Here is an 18681-nt window from a genome sequence, read left to right as displayed (position 1 = left end):
GTACACCTGGTCCAACGTTCTATCTCCTCTGGTAGCACACTTCACATTACAGTGGAAATTGTGAAGTACAGATTTCAGGTCCGCGTGGTTAAAATCCCCAGCCGCAATAAAGACACTGTCCGGGTGTGCTACCAGGCTGTTATTGATGCTGCTGCTCAATTGTGCTAACGCTAGCTTAGCATTAGCATCTGGTGGAATGTAAACAGCGCAGATGTAAACGGCAGAAAATTCCCGAGGGAGATAGAATGGACGGCACTTTAACACCAACAGTTCTACCTCTGTACTGCAGTTTTTCCGTTACCGTGACGTTCGTGCACCAAAGGTTGTTAATATAGATGCACAGCCCCCCGCCAGTCTTCTTACCCGAGTCCGCAGACCTGTCGGCTCGATAGGCGGTGCGGCCTGCTAGATCGATAGCCGCATCGGGAATGGCGCTGTCCAGCCAGGTTTCAGTGAAAATCATGCACGAACAGTTATTAAAAGTCCGTCGAGTGGCGATCTGCAGTCGTATTTCATCCAGTTTGTAACGGATTGAACGGGCGTTGGAGAGGAATATGATCGGGAGTGGTGGTTTAAACGGACTAGTCTTTAGCCGTGCCCACAGGCCTCCCCGCTTGCCTCTCTTCTGCCTCCGCTCGCAACGTCTCCTCCTGCGGCTTGCTGTTGCGGGTAGCCCCGGGGGTTGCTTAACGATCTCCGGGGGGATGAGATACTCGGATGTTAGTTGAAGATCTCCACGGCTTAGTTGTAGTAGATCATCTCTGTTGTATTGAAGTAACCCCAGACTGTGTGAAATAATACACAGTACCACCAAAAGTGCAAAAGTGTAGGAGCCATTTCTCTGTAATAAACTCTCTTTTCCAAAGATGAGTGATTCCTCAATCAGATACAGGGCTTGCAATATCGCTAGCCCGACGTCCCGGAGCTAGCGATTTTTTTCTCGATCAGATTAATTTTTTTATTATTGTTGTTTCAGTAACATTAAATTAAAAAACTGTACTTTTGAGTTAAAATATATATTTATAATTTTAATAAATTACAAATTAAAAAGGCATCAACATTTTTTGTATCGAAAAAATATCGAACCGTGACACCAAAGTATCGAACCGAACCGTGAATTTAGTGTATCGTTGCACCCCTACTAAAAATGTTAACTTCTTTGCTTTGATTTTCCTCATATTTTGCCTTTCTCTCTGTGTCCACCAGGAATGTGTTGCCAGACTTTGGTAGTGAGGTGATGGCAGAAGCACTGGCACAGCGGGCTCTGGTGAAGCCTGTTTACACCATCCCCATCATTCCCCTGTCCAGCAGTAACCAGTACAGACATCAGGACCACTTGGACATGAAGGACTACAAGAAAGTAAGGACATGTTCATCGTGTGTGTGTGTGTGTGTGTGTGTGTGTGTGTGTGTGTGTGTGTGTGTGTGTGGATACAGAATGATGAGCAAACTACGGGAAATTGTATTGACTTTGAATTCGTCCTTTAGTTGAGTCAATTCACTCAAGCTGCTTAATGCTGTACTCTGTATTGGCACACTGAGTCATATCAGACCTTGGCATTTTCATTCTGAAAGGGTGCATGGTTTGAAATGACAACTAGGTCTAAATTATTAAAAATAATTTCCCTTATGGATAAGAAACTGCAAATTTGTACTTAAGTTTATTATAGTATAACAGTTCTTAACAACACACAGGAGCAAATGTTGGACAGTGTTTTACCACAATAAATATCCTGTTTATCCGTTGTAAAATGTAATGATATAAAGCTAAACGTCCCTTTGTTTACATATTATAGCACTTAATTACTTTGCACAGTTGTGACCTCGGTGTCATCGGAACTTCATTAGCTCCAGTGTCCACCAGCTCTCCCCTTGCCCTGCAATGAGACACCCATTTCCCCTTCTTTTATCTTCTGTCTCCTCCTCTTCCCCTTTACCAGCTGGCTGACCTTTTGCTTTTATTTACACACGTTCATTTTCAGTTTAACTCTACCCCTCCTCCCTCGTCACTCCGACCCTTATTTTTTTACAGTGATTAGGCACAGCCGTTCTTCACTGTAGCCTCCCTGCCTCTCTGTTTGCTTTGTCCCCAGAGTGTAAGGACTGAATGAAATCCTACTAATCCTAGCAGAAGTTGGATCGTGTTCAGACAGGGAGGGGTTGTCCCACTGGGGAAGTTTGGGGGTGAAAGGTGGCACGGGGTAGATTTAGGAGGGAGGGGGAGGACAGCCATCTGGCTAGGCAGCGGCATCTGGCACGTGCCACCATCTGCATATCAATGCCTCTCTTTACTTGCTGTTGTTTCTGCACACACTCTAGGTGCCTGTGCATAGACCACCAACACTCAATTGCCGCCAGCAGTATTGTGTCGCGTATGAAAAAGTGTTCTTGATTACACAGACTGCAGTATAAACATGTTTTCATTTCCTTTCCTTCTTCACAGCCTGAGAAGACGGAGGCAGTTCGAACCAAAAGGAAATATGAAAAGAAACCCAAAATCCTGCCTATGTCAGCGCCTCAACATTCAGGGCCCCCTGTGTTCAATCCCAAGGACCTTAACCAGTATGATTTCCCCAGCTCAGATGAAGAACCATTCTCACAGGTAACATTTGGTTCCAGCCCTTCGGTTGTGATGCATTTTCAGTGGGATTTTTACAGAGACTAATATTATACATGAACAAACATGGAACAGAAGTTGAAAGCAGTGATATTGTGTGCTCCATCTGTAAAAACCATGTTTGGCTAGTAATACATTTCTTATTTTCCCTTTAGGAGGGCATGAATTGAAGTTCCTAGCTTTTCCTTTACTTACATTTTTTGTGTCGTGTAGATTCATTCAGGTTCCTCAGAGGCAGAAGAAGAGAATGACCCAGATGGCTGCTATGCGTTCAGGAGGAAGGCCGGCTGTCAGTACTACGCTGTGAGTGCCCTCCTGTGACTCCCGTGCTTCTATTTATAGTGCCAACAGCAGGCTGGCCAGTCTGGCTGCTCTTTCTTCCACACTCTACTGGACAGAACAATGCAATAATGAAATCACCTGTTTTATTTTCAACTTCTGTTTGTTCTCAGATCTAATCGTTTTTTGTTTTTTTCCCCCTTTATCTTCCCTCAGTATCGTCCAGACGAGAGTGGCAGCTGGCCCTGGGTAAGCCCGTCAGATGGTGGGCTCGGCAATCCACGCTTCCGCTACTGTCTGACCTCGCTGAACATCCCAAGGCGCTGCATAGGTTTGTCAAGGCGCCGTGTGGCCAGAGGCGGCAGGTGAGTTCAGTCTGGCTGTTTGTTACAGAGCCTTTGAGGGTCATGCATGTGTTGATCATTTGGGTAAATCAACCCGCCCCACCCCACTCTAACAAAAAAGAAAAAACAGTGTTATTTCTTTAATTATTTTTGCGAAGCACTTCATCCCTTGTTGCTGACATGAAGAACAATAAGGGTGACACGAAGGTATTACTATTCATGGTTTTCATGATGTACCAACTTCTCCAAATTCTGGAGAAATTAAATATGAAATGTGTTTAGGAATGTTGCCAGTATCAAATGGAGCAGAGGAAATTGAGCCAAGTGTTAGCTGTCACTGCCAAGGTTGTTTACCATTCCAACTCTTTGGCAGGTTACCAGCGACCGTTTGGCAGGCACATTTTATTATAAATATCAAGCTGGCAGGTGAAATGAACATGACAGTCCCATTTTAGGATTTACCTGTCACTGTAGCATGTGTTTAGTTTAAAAAACAAAACTTAAATGTGCCCTGCAGCCTTTTCTGATATCTCCTCAGTATTTACACAGACAGTTAAATACACCGAGCTGGGTAGCAGCTTCCTCAGTGCCAGGTGTGAAAGAGACCAAACGAGGGTCACACAGTATCTGCTCCCCGGGCACACATGAGATAAGCAATGTTCTGTTTGTGTCTGCAGTGACCTTATCAACTTCCCCAAGGGAGATTGAAGGATTCCTCTAGCTCTGAATTGAAACATCTTTTCAGTATAATGTACTATGGTAATACTTGATCGTGTTAGGAAGCATGGAAAGTGGGTTAACAATAGTGTGGCTGTGGGGTTTGTAATGTCAGTGACGGTTCAGTTGTTTGCCTTGTTTTGTTTAAGAGGATGTGTGTAGGTTGATAAAGTTTTGTTTTTTTTAAGAAGATATTTTGTAACAAACACTCTTTAAAGGTGTTAAATTGTTTTAAAGTTGGAATGGTCTCAAATGTTTTCATTCACTTTTTAACTATACATTAAAAACACAAAGAACTGATTTGATTATGTTCAGTTTTAATGTGCATTTTAACTGCAAGTTGGTCTTAAACTTCAAATAAAGTGTTATTTAAAAAAATAAACTCTTAACTAAAACCTGTAAGACATACGTATAAATTGTAGTACTGTGCTTCAGTGCATTATGTTTTGGGTTGTTTTCTGACATTTCAAGCACAATTTTAAATATTATAACATCTTAAAATGTCTCTGTATGTTTTTTACTAGGGCTAGAACATGGCCTTGCAGTTTGAGTGATAAGGCTGTACTTCTAACAGCAGTTGTCTCATTTTTTGCTAAATATTACCCAGCTGAACCTATGAAGTAATAAGCTAGACTTATGTCATTACAAAAGTATTCTGTTTTTCTCATGAAATAGCCCACTATATGAGGTCCTCTCCAGTGAACATTTTTATTGTTTCACAGGGAAATGCGTCACTCAGTGCAGTCATTATCGTAGGACCTTGATGTTGTGCTGTTAATGACTAAAGCATGTTTTTCATGTAAACAGACCTTTAATGACTAGTAGTAAAAAGCTCACGTAACATGTTGATGTTTTAGGATCTTGTTGGACAGAGCGCACACAGATGTAGACAACATCTGCCAGAGCCTGGACTCTGACCCAGAGCCCGAACCACTCGCCTCACCACTTCCAAGCTCTCCGCTCCACATCTCCAACGCCAGTACCTCAGAAACCAATACCTCGGACCCAGCCAGCTCCTTCCACCTTCCCCCATCTTCATCACCCCTGTCGTCATTAAAACCGAAGGACCTCAGCCAGATTCTTTTGAACATTAAATCTTGCCGCTGGAGGCACTTCAGACCACGGACGCTATCTCATCACCCTTTGGGTGGAGATTTGTCACGCAGAGGATTTAGGGATTTTAGCTGGACTGTGTCGGGACTAAACCGAACCCTGTCTGGAGGAGCCAGCGCCCAGAATCGCATTGGGCCAGCCACCACTCCTGTAAATGGTAAGTCACTTGTTTATTCTACCATGCTGGTTATTATTTTTTAGGGATAGGTTTACATTACTCAGTCACAAGTGTCCCTACGCATCCAGTTAAATAACATTAGTTGTCTACATGGCTATAAAAAAAGTATACTGAAAGGTTTAAATCCCAAATGTGGGACTCTCTGGGAAGGCTGTTTTCACTTTGTGTTTATTGTCATAGCTCTGAGTGGAAGATGGTAAAACACTGAATTGTGTGTTCGAAGAAATTGGTTCATCTGAGTAAAATATACATTTGTAAGACAATCTTTAATTGGAAATAGGCCAGCACATAAAATGTACAGGCAAATTTTGTTTTCGGAAATGTGTTGCTGGCATCAAATTTTTTAAAAAACAGTAAAATGTTGGTTTTGGAGCCTTGGTACCACTGAGGATCACCTCATCTTTAAACAGTGCTTGCTTGGAGGGCGCTGAAATGAGAAAACCAATTCTTCTAGTTTTGAAAGCAGAGTGTTATCAAATGCTGGTGTAGATACAGTGCTATGCTGTCATGTAACTTCATTACTGAAATTTTGGACTGTGGAATAATAACAGATCTCGTGGGCCATTCAGTGTCCAGTTTTTATGCAGACAGTTTTCCTTTTTAAACCTTAGTCTTACTTAAAATGAACTAGGGCCTATTGGAGACTGTTGTACATCTATGCTTTGTTTTTCTTTGCATGGTAAACATTTCAGTTGCGTTCAGTGATCCACTGTGTTCACTGACAGTGGTTTTCAGAGAGGTCCAGGAATAGATTTTTCACTACAGAACCTGCGTTAGTTTCCAGCTTTGGCTGCTGCATCCAGAGATTTATTTATTTTTTGTCTTTTGGTGTGCATTACACAATGTTGGTATTGATTTTTTTGTTTGTTTGGTTTTTTTTGCCAATGATCAAACTTTTTTTTTTTTCTTTTTTAAGTGTTTTGAAGTTTTACGCTATGTCCCAACAGTTCTATAAACGCATTCTGTGCTCAAACGAAGTTTATTATGGCATCAGGAGTGTGCAGCCACTGCTAGCTCCATGTCACAACTATAAACACATCATTTTGTATTTTACTTACACACACACACACACACACACACACACACACACACACACACACACACACACACACACACGAAGAAATACAGTTTTGTTTTCAGTTAATTTTACAGCTGCTTTAATTATGGGTGTTCAGTCATCTTCTAAGAATCTGGAGACTTGTTTGGAGTGGGGTTTGTAGAGCACCGTGCTGTACTTTATGATTGTTTTCTTATTGCTTCTTGATTTTGTCAGTTTTCAGCTCATCTTGTGTTTACAAAAACACATCCTGCAGAATTGTTTTTCTGGGTTGCACATGGAGCAGTGCAGTTAGGTTTATCCACGCATAATGCAACAATAATGGTGTTAGTTGGCATTTATTTTGGGATGTGACCTGTGTAACATTTTTTGATGAGGCACCTTAAAGGTAGATTGCGCTGCTCATGCCTAGTAAAATCACAAACTTTGTACTTTCGTTCCCCCTTTCCTTTTCATACATAAAATGATATGTTCCCCTAGCTTGGGGGATTCACTTAGAACATGGCTTTTTCTAAACAGATTTGGAATATCCTGTGAAGTGAATCAATGCTGGAGATAGGAAAACAGGGTGGTGATTTCAGAGACTGGGTAACAATTTAACCCTTTACAGGCGATCGGAGCGGGCACGCTCCATTTTGCGTAACTATTTTTAAATCCCGGTAGCACTGCAACCACGTAAGCTAGTGCAATAATTTTTTTTGCATATGAAACCGGAGGAGTTGTACTTACATCTTATGCTATCAGCTTGTCCTAGGTCACAGTTTCCTTCCACAAAAATCACTTGCAGCAACAAAAACATGATATTCCAGAAACACGCTTCGCCGATCCGATCAGCTGTTTGTAACACTTCCTACGTCCATCAGCGCGAACTATCACATGACCGCATGACCTGCCCGAAACCGGAAGTGACGTCATTTTGCGGAAATGTAGTTTTTTTACGATCGGGGCCTTATGAGCCTATACTTGTGTTTTAAAAAGTTATGTTTGAGTTTATGACTTTCTGTGTCGTTTCTGGGATGCTTAGGACTCATATTGCACTGCTGGAAATAGTTTATTTTGATGCATATGCTGTTATTTTGCAAATTTGCACTATAATATTTATTTTCGTTTTTCCTGCAGTATATAAAAATTGGTGTATTTCAAAAATAAAACTATGAAGACACTCAAAATAAATTTCCTGTGGTGGGAAACTAGTTTGTGCAACTTTTTTGTATTTACAGTTTTGAGGGATGAGCCTCTTAAATTTCTCTAACTAGAAATATATGTTAAAAAAACAAAAACGATTTTCAATTTTTTTTGTAGTTTATTGCACTTTTTTGCAATTTATGTAATTACTATGCACCTAATGCAGACATATTATTAAAGTTTGGGCTATAATGGTTGTATTGATGTATAGCAACTTGAAATGCTCCCAAAAATGGCTACACAGCATGTAAAAATATAATATAAGCTCTGGCGGACTTGGTTCTATGGTAGGTCTTAAAGGGTTAAAGAGGATATGAATTTACCAGAAGCCTGGCTTGACTTAGTTTACACTTATTTGTTTGACAGTACTGGCAAGTTAAAGAGGAAACTCTTATTGATTTTATTGTGTAACGACAAAAATTAAGCACAGATGAAACCAATTTTTCCTCCATGTCTTCTCAACATTTCGTCTGCCTTTACAAAAAAGGAAAGCAATGAGACTGCCAGGTTACTTACTCACTATCACCAGTTCACTGTTTTGCTGTTCAGCCCTCACAGCTCCTGACAGTGCTTATATCTGTAAAGGATGCTGTAAACAAGTACGGTCAACTCAGACAGATACTCCACCTCTCTCTGTGATGGGACATTTTAGATAAGCAACATGTAAAGTTTAGTCAGCTGAAAGCTGTGAGGAGCAGTGCAGTCCTGCAATACTTTGGTGTAGGAAATAAGTGGTTGTCTGGCAGCTGTGTCAGAATGAGCTGACATGTAAGAATTTGGCCCAAGCAGATTTGTTCAGACATTAAGCGTCATACATTGCAAAAAATCCTCAGTTTAAGAGGAGACACAAATTCATGGGGCTTGTGTGCTCATATTGTCGGTCAAAAGCCCGGATAAATGGGAGTGTTGCGTCAGAAAGGTCATCCAGTGTAAAATCTGTGCCAAACTAAACATGTGGATCCATCTACTGTGGCTGTCCCTTTAGTAAATAAAGAAAGAACCAAATTTCTTTATATTTTAAATATAATTTTAATTTAAAATAAGTCTGGTATCCCCTGCAGGGTGTAGCCTCCCTCACCCTGTGACTGGGATAGGCTCCAGCTTCTTTGTGACCCTGAGTAGGATGAGTGGTTAAGGGAGAGTGAAATAAATGGATAAAATACAGACGTTGGGGAGGTGGGGCGCACAAGGTTATCTGGTAAGGAGCTGGTTCCTGACCAAGCAAGGGCATGAGGGCACCTGTTAGTCTAGCTCAGGGGTGTCAAACTCAAATACACAGTGGGCCAAAATTCAAAACTGGAACAAAGTCACGGGCTAATGTTAATATTTATTGAAATATATTTATTCCTCCAGATATAAGAATGAATCTTTTCTTATGGACTCAAACACATTTTGCTGAAAAACTGAATATGGAACAAGCAAAGCTTAATACTAAACAATATATATATTAGCTGTATAATACCAGTAGGCCAGCTCTAATAGTAATTTGGTATGGCTTTGCGGGCCAAATGTAATTAGGCTGCGGGCCAAATTTGGCCCGCGGGCCAGAGTTTGACACCTATGGTCTAGCTGATCTATGAATCATTTTATTGACCCAAAATTAACTAAATAGTTGAGTTAGGGTTTTCAGAGAGGGGCAAAGACACACTATTTTATAGGACAAACTTCCTAAAAGCAAGTAGTGAACATTTATACCAAAAATTCAGCTTTTTTTTTTTTTTTTTCTTTTCAATTATTCAAAAACAAAATCTTATTTTTAATTAAAATGTATTTTTTGCCCAGCCTTTGCTGCCACCTTTGAAAAACTTGAAATGAAATGATGTTGATTGTGTGCATGTCCACAGCATGGAGTCATGAGGTGGCAGTCATGTAATTGGATAGCCTGTAATTGGTGGATATCTGAGAAGCTATTTAGCTTCAGATAATAACTGTAAACTACATTTTTTGGGGGGGGGTTGTCTTCTCTTATTAAGCATTTGAGCTCATTCTTTCAAATCATTGAGCCATAGTTTAAACATGAATAGAGATTTTGCTGTTTACTAGGGCTGGGCCATATTATACCGTTCACGGTAATACCGGTATAATGTTAGGCAACGATAGGAAAATGAAATATCGCGATAGAATATGAGTAAAACGCGCATGCGCAGTGCCTTTGTTTTCATACGCACATGGCCGATTGTTGAGTGAAACAGATGAACCAGAATTGGTTTGTAAAAATGGTGCAACTTCAGTGATGTGGAACTGGTTTGGTGTTTGTCCGTCAGATACACGACAAAGCACATTTTTTTTGCAGAACATGCAAGCGGCCGTCGTTATTGCCGTGTTTGTCGGACTAAGATGCTCTTAAATCTGGGAGTAATCTGGGTCCTAAACTCCGTCTTTTTCAGGTCAAACGAACACTGCAGCATCACTGAGAGTTAAAAACTGTCTAAATTCTTTCATCTTTAATAAAACGATCAGCATTGCTGCTTTACCAGGTGTAACTATGAAGTTTAACTTCCAGGCATCCATGAAAACAAAATTTATTACATTTAACGGAGTTAGAAGTTAGCAGGAAGCTAGCGGAAGTTAGCTCGCTAGTTTCGCTAGTTACCTAAGCATGATATAGCACGTTCTGACTGAGAGATATCTGAAAAAATTCAAACGTACAGCTCTGCTATCACTTCCAACATAAATGAAGACAGAAAACTAAAAAGCAGTGACGTTTGTGGGGTTACTGAAGTTGGGCTAGCTGATATATAATGATGTGCTACGTGATCGCTAGCGACACAGCTATGTTAGCATAACATAAACAGTGAAGCTGGAGGACGAACACTAACACTTTTCCACTTATAAAAGTTAACGTTAAGGTTCCTGATAGTTAGAGACAAATGCAATCGCATGGCAGGATGCTGTAAACGGACCAAACTTCAGTCAGGAGAACAACTGAGATAATCCATCCACAATACAAGGTTAGTCATTAATATACTGCAACAACATGGGAATAGATCAGCTGCCAGAGAATTCAACATTAATGAATCAATGGTACAGAAGTGGAGGAAGCAAGAAGAATGAGTTTAATAAAGTTTGATTTATCTGACTGCTTTGTTTCGCTTAATGTGCCTTATAATCCTGTGCACCTTATGGTCCGAAAAATACGTACTGCACACTACAGTTTAATGTTGCAAAGCACCTTTTTAATTTCAGTGGATATTATACATGGTTATGCTCAGTATATGTCAGCCCATTTCTACTGGAAATGCCTTTTGGTTAAACTTTCAGCAAGGAATTTGCATTTGCACTGTTACATTTTTATAAAGCTTTAATGTACATAAAAACCAGCTTCTTGTTTAAGTGAAAATAAATGGAAGGTTGTCTTTTTGCGCTAGTAATGTTGTGGAGTTGCATTTTGTCTCGCATCAATTATATCGTCAGTTATATCGTTATCGCAAATTTTCAAATATATATCGTGATAAATATTTTTGGCCATATCGCCCTGCTCTACTGTTTACAATACAGTGTAAAACAAACTATGTATGAAAACATGAAATATGTCCCTGTTTGCTATTGTTATTCTTGTCCTAGCTTGACACCTTCTTGGTCACAGTGCAGTGTCGTACACTGTTGAGCTCTCCAACATGTGCAAGCTCACGAAGTGGCCACAAGCCCTGCTAGCATGAACCTTATATCACTGTGCATATACAGGTTTGAAATGTACAGTCATGCCCCCTGAGCATAAACCACTGTGTGACTGTGTTTGAGAGGCCTTCAAACTGGTCTTTCTAGCTTATTATACATTTTTCTGTACCCTGTGGCAAGACGCCTACACCAACCAAACCTTTGGATCGTTCTCTCTAAAAGCCCCCCAAAGGAACTACATTTTATATACATCTGCAGAAAGCCAAGTTGTGTCTGTAACTGCTTGTATTAACAATCATTCTTGAATGATTTTGAAATAAATAAATGCTGCATGTATATGTAATTTATTTTAAATTCATTGAGCAGATGAATTCGACCAGCAGATCGGGTTTACTGGCCGCCTACGTTTTTCTTTTGTCTGCTAAAAAGGCGGGAGTAGCTTGAATTGTAACAATATGGAATCATGTTTTAGATACTTCATATAACATTATTAATAAAGTATCTAAAGATTTATTTTTTTTTTTTAATGTAGTAAACCAAACACTATTTCCCTCTTTTGACATGCCTGCAGGCTATCAGCAGCCAAAGAAATCAGCCAGATTAAAAAATTACGCTAAACCCAACATCTGCTTAGAAATGTGTTGTTTCAGCTTGTTCTTACTTCAGCACCTTCATTTCTATGTAAAACAACGTGTTGGTCGTTGGAAGCAGCTGAAAAGATTAGCTTTCTTCATCTTTAAGCATGTTGATGAAGTGGCTTGATAAAGGACCGTTATTGGCGGCCCCTTTTTCTGACTGATGCTAGAAATTTCACAGCTTTAATCTGGGACTTTAAGAGAAACCACAGTCTTTAAATAAAACTATGGTATGCTGCTAAATTAACCATCTATTAACTTTACAAATGGACAAACTGATGGCTCTTGCTGCATAGCACCTATAGTTAGCTGTTTTAAATTTGCTTTATCTGCTTGCTGCTATCATAACAAATTATTTCCACAAAGGCTGACAGAGCACATTAATCCACATGTTTAATTTGTCACTGATTTTTATGCCAGATGAGCTTCCTGTCGCAGCTCTGCCAATTATCTGAGCCTTTAACAGGCACCAGGAGTACACTAGCTTGTGACTCCCAGAAGCTGGGTGTGTTACTGTTGGGTAGCTGCTAAAAGTGGCTACCTTGTATGTATGCACCAGCCAGGGTTAATATTATGGATAAGTGTTCATTAAAAGGAGTTGAAACAGGAGTAGTGACCTCTTGTGTTGTTTAGCATTGTAAAGGTGAACTACTGCAGTTGCTAGTGAAGGGGGACTGTGTGCCTGCCTGTCGGCAGCAGTGTTAGCTGAAGTTGTGTGTAAGCTGGAGGAGGCAAAGACAGCACTGTTGGTATCAATACTGTCACAAATGAGTAAATAATCCAATAGTAAGCATTTTCAGGATCAATTTTTATCTGGGAATTGATTTAACAACCATAATCTGCTTGCTGACAGCTGGAGCATAAACACACACCCTTAACAGTCCTGCAGTCTTTACTGCTGTGTAGAAGCCAATCCAAGGAATGTTGAAGCGAAAAAGCGCATTTCCCCCATCCTGTTTTTCACCCTTGCCTTTTCTCTCACACAGTGTTCACGGCTGAGCAGTACCAGCAGCACCAGGAGCAGCTGGCCCTCATGCAGAAACAGCAGCTGGAGCAGAGCGAACAGCAGCAGCAACAAGCCAACATTGTTCCTACAACTACCAACACACAGGTCAGTGTGTACTCTTTCTGTACCTTTTTATTGTAGTAGACTCGGGTAGCTGTCCAGTATTAAGAAGGCAACGGGATTAGGAGGAGGTGGTATTACCACAGAAGTGTAATATTCTGTCCAGAATTGCTGGGATGATTCTCAACACTTGTGTCATTCTCTGCAACCAAGTGGCACATTTAAAATGTGCTTTTCTGGCCAAGTAGTCAAACTAAATGAGCCAGACTTCTCCCACTGATTTACAGCTGAAGGTCACTTCCCTCATCCTTAGGAAGTGGGACACATCCTCATTCCCACGAGCAGCATTAATGCCCTTAGCTGATTTGGCCACAAAAGTGCTGAGCTCAGTTGTTTCAGCAGTTTCATACATTTTAACACAGGAGTCAAGTATTTGGCACAGACCCACGTTTTCTTTTTTCTACATGTCTCTGGTTTCCAGGCGCTCATATCCAAGACATTAGACCAGGCCAGTGCCCAGTTTGCTGCTTCAGCCCTCGTCACCACGGATCAGCTGCTGGCTTGTAAGTCCAAAGAGGACCCAGTACCGGTAGTCACGAGTGGAGTCAATGGGATCCTCCCAGGTGCAGGTGAGTGACACAAATATGTAGTCGCTATGTGCATATATCTTTATGTTAAAAGGAGCATGAGCCAAAGATCTGAGGGACAATTTCTAGGATACATAATAGTTGGAGAGACCAATTTAAAGTAATGTCTTTAGGGCTCAATTTTTGGAAATACTTGGTTTAGATTGTGCATTCATGTCACCTCAGAGGCTGGGGAGAAAAAACAAGCCCAAAAAAAAGCAAACGACGACAACAAAAAAATAACGCTGCCAACAGCCTCACAATTACCATAGTGTTGCATCAGCACCTCTGACAGTGTCAACAAACTTAACATAAGCTTCAGAGAGATGGAAGTTATTGCAGCACTGTTGGTTAGGGTTGCATTAGATTGTGCAGGTGCACCTCTGATCCAAAATGGTATTTTGTCATTGCACAGGGAACTTTATAGCTCCAGGTTTGTGTGGCTGCCTGACTACATTAGCTGTTATCATTTGCATTCATGAGACCTTTTCTTCATCCACCAGGTGTTTTCAAAGGTTTGCACCTATCCAGCACAACAGCAGCCCATCACCAGACCAACCAGACGACGCACACTACCACCACCGCAGCCCCCACTTTCCTCCAACCTTCCTCCAACTCGGCCACCCCTTCGCCCGCAAATGCCGTCCCCACCTCCCTCAACTCCAACCCCGGCGCTCATGCAGCAGCGGCACTGGGGCTCCTGGGGTGCAGCGCTGCCAGTGCCACCCCTGCCACCACTCAGGTCCTCCTCGGGAACAACATCTGTCTGGGCGTGTCGTCGGCCGCCAGCCTGGCTGCACGCCATATCCCCCGGACCCTTGGCAATGTGCCATCCTCTGCCTTAAAGCTGTCCACCACCACCAACTTGCAGATCCCCAAAGTATCTGGAGCAACATCCATGGACATGAGCTCCAGGTGAGGCTTTGCTCAGCATTTCTAATGTGTGGCAGGTAAATATAAGTTTGTTTTTTACTAATCTTTATTGTTAAGCTTAAGGGAACTGGGATAATGCTGAGTAAGCATGAAATTGCTAAGTTCTGTTATATGTACTGTACTTACGCTGTGTCCTATAAGAACCATTGGACAAATGTCCCACATGCCTCCATAAAGAAAGATACACTTGTTGAATATAATCACTGTGTGAGATTGTGGCAGTCATGTATGGGTTTGGGTTGCTGTCATGTATAAACAGGAAACCGAAGCCAAAAAAATCAATTAAAATACAACCACGTCCAGCTATCTTTATGAGAACCATTTTTAGTTTTGTGATTACATTTAGTTCAACGTCTTTTTTCACACAATTTCAAAAGCCTAATTAAGTGCTAACACTTGAAGAAAAGGAGAGTTTAGGTCAGGGCAGTAACTCTCATGCTGCCCTGACCTAACCCCTTCAGAAGCAAAACATTTTTACGCCCCACCCCAACAAATTATTTCCTCACTCAAGCTGAGTTTTATTTTTATTTTTTTAAAGAAGAAGAAAAAAAGACCTCAGTGCAGTAGTATGTCATGTTTAATTCCCCAAGAAATTTTTCTCCATTCAATTTTTTTGTCATCCCCCATCTGTTGGTGCCTCAAAGCTTGAGAACTCCTGGGTTAGGGTAAGGGTTTATCCCTACATGCTCATGCTCAGTTCTTTTTAGCCCCCATGAAAGAGGTTTTGACTTTCCATTCAGGGGAATTTAATTTTGTTCAGGACATGAAGTGACATTAACAGGCCCCTTGCCTTAACTGCATATTGACTAATGAGGCTTACACGTGTCCAGTCATCTCCAATACACAAGAAAATACCAGCATTTCCCCAGCACTGACTGGGGAAACACTGGTAACAGAGCCCAGAGAATCTTTAGCCAAAATATGACAATTGCTGATCTAAATATCATCAGATAGGCAGCTGGACAGACTTCTTGAAATATTAGGCAGATTTGGCACTCAGAGGTTGCATATTGGATCAATCTGAGTAAAACTCGCTGCTGATAACTACATAGATGACAGTTGGTCACATTTGTAATATCAGTCAGCACTATTCGTTGCTTCAGTTCAAAACTCGAGTCGGAGTTACAATTTTTTTTTAAAATATTTTGTTCCCCCCTGTTGTTTTATTGGCGTAGTTGCCACATCACTTCCTTCCGTCCTGCCTGTACACACCCTTTCAGAGTTAAAGGATTTCAGCATCATTACACTTTGTGGCATTGCGTTCTGTTCATTTTGTTGTTGTTGTTTTGACTGACTTCACACTGTCACAATCTTTAATTAATTTACAGCAGAACCAAAGCTGCCCAGACACAACATAAACCTACCTGAATTGAAGAAACATAAACATGCATAGAGGAAGAGATATTTTGATATGTATTCATTCAGTCATCACATATTACACAGACTGTACAAAACAACTCACAAGAGACTTTATTGTAAGATTGTCAGTGTTGCAGAAGTCTCAGATTCACTTTTATATCATGTTTGTTTCGAGATAAGCGCTAAAGCTTTTGCATTACGAGACACAATCCCTGGTTTAAGTAGTCAGCTGGACCTGGCAGATATGACCAAAATAACTGCCAGCAAGCCACAAGTGGCACATAAAGTGTGTGGGAGAAAAGTTTGAAGAACAGCAGGGATTAATGTTTTTCTTTGTCTCCACAGGGAAAATCACGATGAAGAAAAGCCAGCACTGAACAATATAGCAGACAACACAGTGGCCATGGAGGTGACGTAGTAGCGGTGCAGCAAAGAGTCCGCTCTTTAGGTGCTGTGCATCGTAGCATCGGGAATGCAAAAGGGACGGCAGGACTCGGACTCGCAGACGGGACGTGTGGCCGCGGCCGCTCGCAATTCTCATCTCTCTCATACTTTTTAAACCTTTTCTTTCTTCCCTTTTGGTTTTTTTTTGTTACTGTTAAAAGTAAAATATTGACACCTGTAAATTATGAATATGGCAAAGTTAGTATCTGTACAGTAACTTCATATTTGTAATATCCTCCCCACCACCCAGTGTATATATACTACTTGAATACAGAACTGTCCATTTTTGATGTTTTGCACTTGGGAGTCAAAGGAAAAAAAAAAGTGAGCCAAGTAACTTGTGGCGAGTGTGAGAGACGTGCGAGTTGTATAGAGAAGAGTTTTATTACATCATGTGCATGGTGCGGAGCCTGCTGTTTTTATCTATTTATTGTGCTGTGTTTACAGTTTCTTTGTTTTGTTTTTTTAATTTTTGTTTTGTTTTGATTTTTATTTGTACACTGTACCTTTTGTTGGTTCCTGTGCTGTAGTAAATGTTAGGTAGCTACGGACTCCTGGGTATTTTTGTATATTGTGAACACAAAGCAGGTCTCACCCCCCCTACAAACACACACACAGATTTATTTTGGCTCCCCGTGCTTCTCTCTGTGGATCGTGTTAAAATCAGTGGTGACATACATACAGACAGACCTGGAGGCCAGGAGAAGTGGGTGGAGGAGGTGGTTGAAGAGGAGGTGGTGTGGTTCCCTCATGGAGAGGCACTCCTCTCTTCAGGGGGCTTCCATTAACATTATCCCAATTACAAGTAACAAAACAGGGATGAAGTCTCTTCCCAGAAGCTTCTGCCGCTTCTGATTTAAGCACTATTGTATTTTTTCTTTTTTTGATGGTTTTGATGAATATCAATGCTGCTTTTATATTTTATTTGTTCTTTATGGGGTTGTCCTTCATTTTCATGCAAGCGGAGTCCCCCGTTTTTGTATTTGTTTTATCCCACAAACATTTTTATGTAAAAGAAAATCAGTTATTTTTGTATTTTTTTTCTCTCTCTTGTGGTAAACTTGATTGTAAGCCTTCGTTCATTGAAAGACTTCATTCTTTTGTTTGTTTGTTACTTGTTCATGCATAGGTGATAAGGGAGGTGAATGGACAGTAATCGCTGTACGTGTTTCGTCATTCCAGTTTTTAATAACAAAAAATGCTAATGAAGGGGCAGAGAGTTGTGAGAAAGCATCTGTTCTCTCCTCTCTTCCCTTTTCTTCAAGTTCTTTTTTTTGTTTATTTCTTTTTTCTTTTCTTTTTTTTCTTTGAAAAAAGAATCTCCAGACGGCTGCAAGGCCAAAAACCACAAGTATTGGGTGCCTTCCTTTGGGGAATTTTATGTTCTCTCTTCTATGAAGAGTTAGGCACAAAGGCAGCATTACTTAGTAGTGCTTCTCGTCTTTGTCAGAATCTGAATGCCCAGTCCAATGGCAGGATATATCCTTGAGGTTTACTTGTCCCACCTGGAGGCTGAAAAGACTAAAAAAAAATGTGACAAAACTCTCACTAAAATAAGACAATAAAGCCCAGGGCATTAAATGTGATTTGTTCAGACCCTTCTTTTATATGTGTGTGTCTGTGTGGGTGTTTTCAAGGTTGCCAAACTGTACAGATAATACAAGTGAGGTTAACTTTGGTTTATCTGCGAGTTTACTTGTACATGGTCAGAAATATAAAGGGTATACTTAGGCACCCACTATCAGGTCTAAAACAATTGTGACACTGAATTCCTCAAGCAGTTTCACTGGTATTTACATTGGAAGTCTTACTGAACAGTATGTTCAAATTACACATATATGAATGTCATAAATAATGTAGGATATTAGTAGTTTGATATTTAAGCTCTGGCTATACAAGTCGGCCACGCCAATGTTTTACCCATGTTTTAAATAAAGTCTTTGGGTTAAAATTTAAGTCAAATTACTAAAACTGACTTGGATCTTTCAAAAATACTCATTACTTTATTCTGTTGCATGTAAGGAAAGATTGATAGCTCTCACAAGTGTGATTCTTTACACTTTAGTTGTGAGATGGGAGTACTGTGCCCCCTCCCCCAAAAAAGCAGTGCCCTTACTTTATTTTTGTTTGGGGTTATTAGTTAGCTTAAACTAATTCTGAAGGTCTTTCAAAGTTTTTCTGTGGACATTGGCTACTTTTTCACTCATTTCAGTTTTTGTACTTTTTTTTTTTTTTGTTTGTTTTGCTAAGCAACTTAATGCAAACCTATGAATCATGACCGTAAAAGGATGAACCAGTGTCTCCATAAAAGAACCAGTTTTAGATTGTAATCCTTAGCCTGCCAGTAACAAAGTGCCTGTCACAAAACACGATTTGTTCCCATTTCAGTGTAAAGGCCAACACAGGCACAAAATAGCATTTCTGCACCAACAAGGCCATTCCTGAAGAACTATTAGCCAAAATCCATTATAACCAGTGTTGGGAAGGTTACTTTTAAAATGTATTCCACT

At 40.6% G+C, this 18681-nt stretch overlaps 1 protein-coding gene across 5 annotated transcripts in view; it reads left to right on the top strand.

Annotated features, from left to right (window-relative positions):
• LOC147322257 (enhancer of polycomb homolog 1-like) overlaps window positions 1–17757 on the top strand; it is a 42048-nt gene extending 24291 nt beyond the window's left edge. For 4 of the 5 annotated variants that reach the window (XM_086306742.1, XM_086306743.1, XM_086306741.1 and 1 more), the window contains 9 exons: window positions 1207–1360; window positions 2444–2602; window positions 2831–2920; window positions 3113–3261; window positions 4815–5227; window positions 12730–12854; window positions 13291–13438; window positions 13939–14350; window positions 16073–17757. In XM_086306742.1, the coding sequence (XP_086162868.1) occupies window positions 1207–1360; window positions 2444–2602; window positions 2831–2920; window positions 3113–3261; window positions 4815–5227; window positions 12730–12854; window positions 13291–13438; window positions 13939–14350; window positions 16073–16145 (1723 nt within the window). In that variant the 3' untranslated portion in view covers window positions 16146–17757. Of the gene's footprint in view, window positions 1–1206; window positions 1361–2443; window positions 2603–2830; window positions 2921–3112; window positions 3262–4814; window positions 5228–12729; window positions 12855–13290; window positions 13439–13938; window positions 14386–16072 lie in introns of all 5 variants that reach the window. The other variant, XM_086306740.1, reaches the window with a different exon arrangement.
• Window positions 17758–18681: the final 924 nt, after the last annotated feature.

This window comes from Aulonocara sp. 'chitande type north' Nkhata Bay, linkage group LG9 (genome assembly GCF_057382095.1).
Source record: "Aulonocara sp. 'chitande type north' Nkhata Bay isolate Kocher_YH1m ecotype deep benthic linkage group LG9, A_spYH_male_GT1.1, whole genome shotgun sequence".
Taxonomy (NCBI): domain Eukaryota; kingdom Metazoa; phylum Chordata; class Actinopteri; order Cichliformes; family Cichlidae; genus Aulonocara; species Aulonocara sp. 'chitande type north' Nkhata Bay.
The sequence above is the reverse complement of the archived record's forward strand: the minus strand, read 5'-3'. Positions and strand labels throughout refer to the sequence as shown.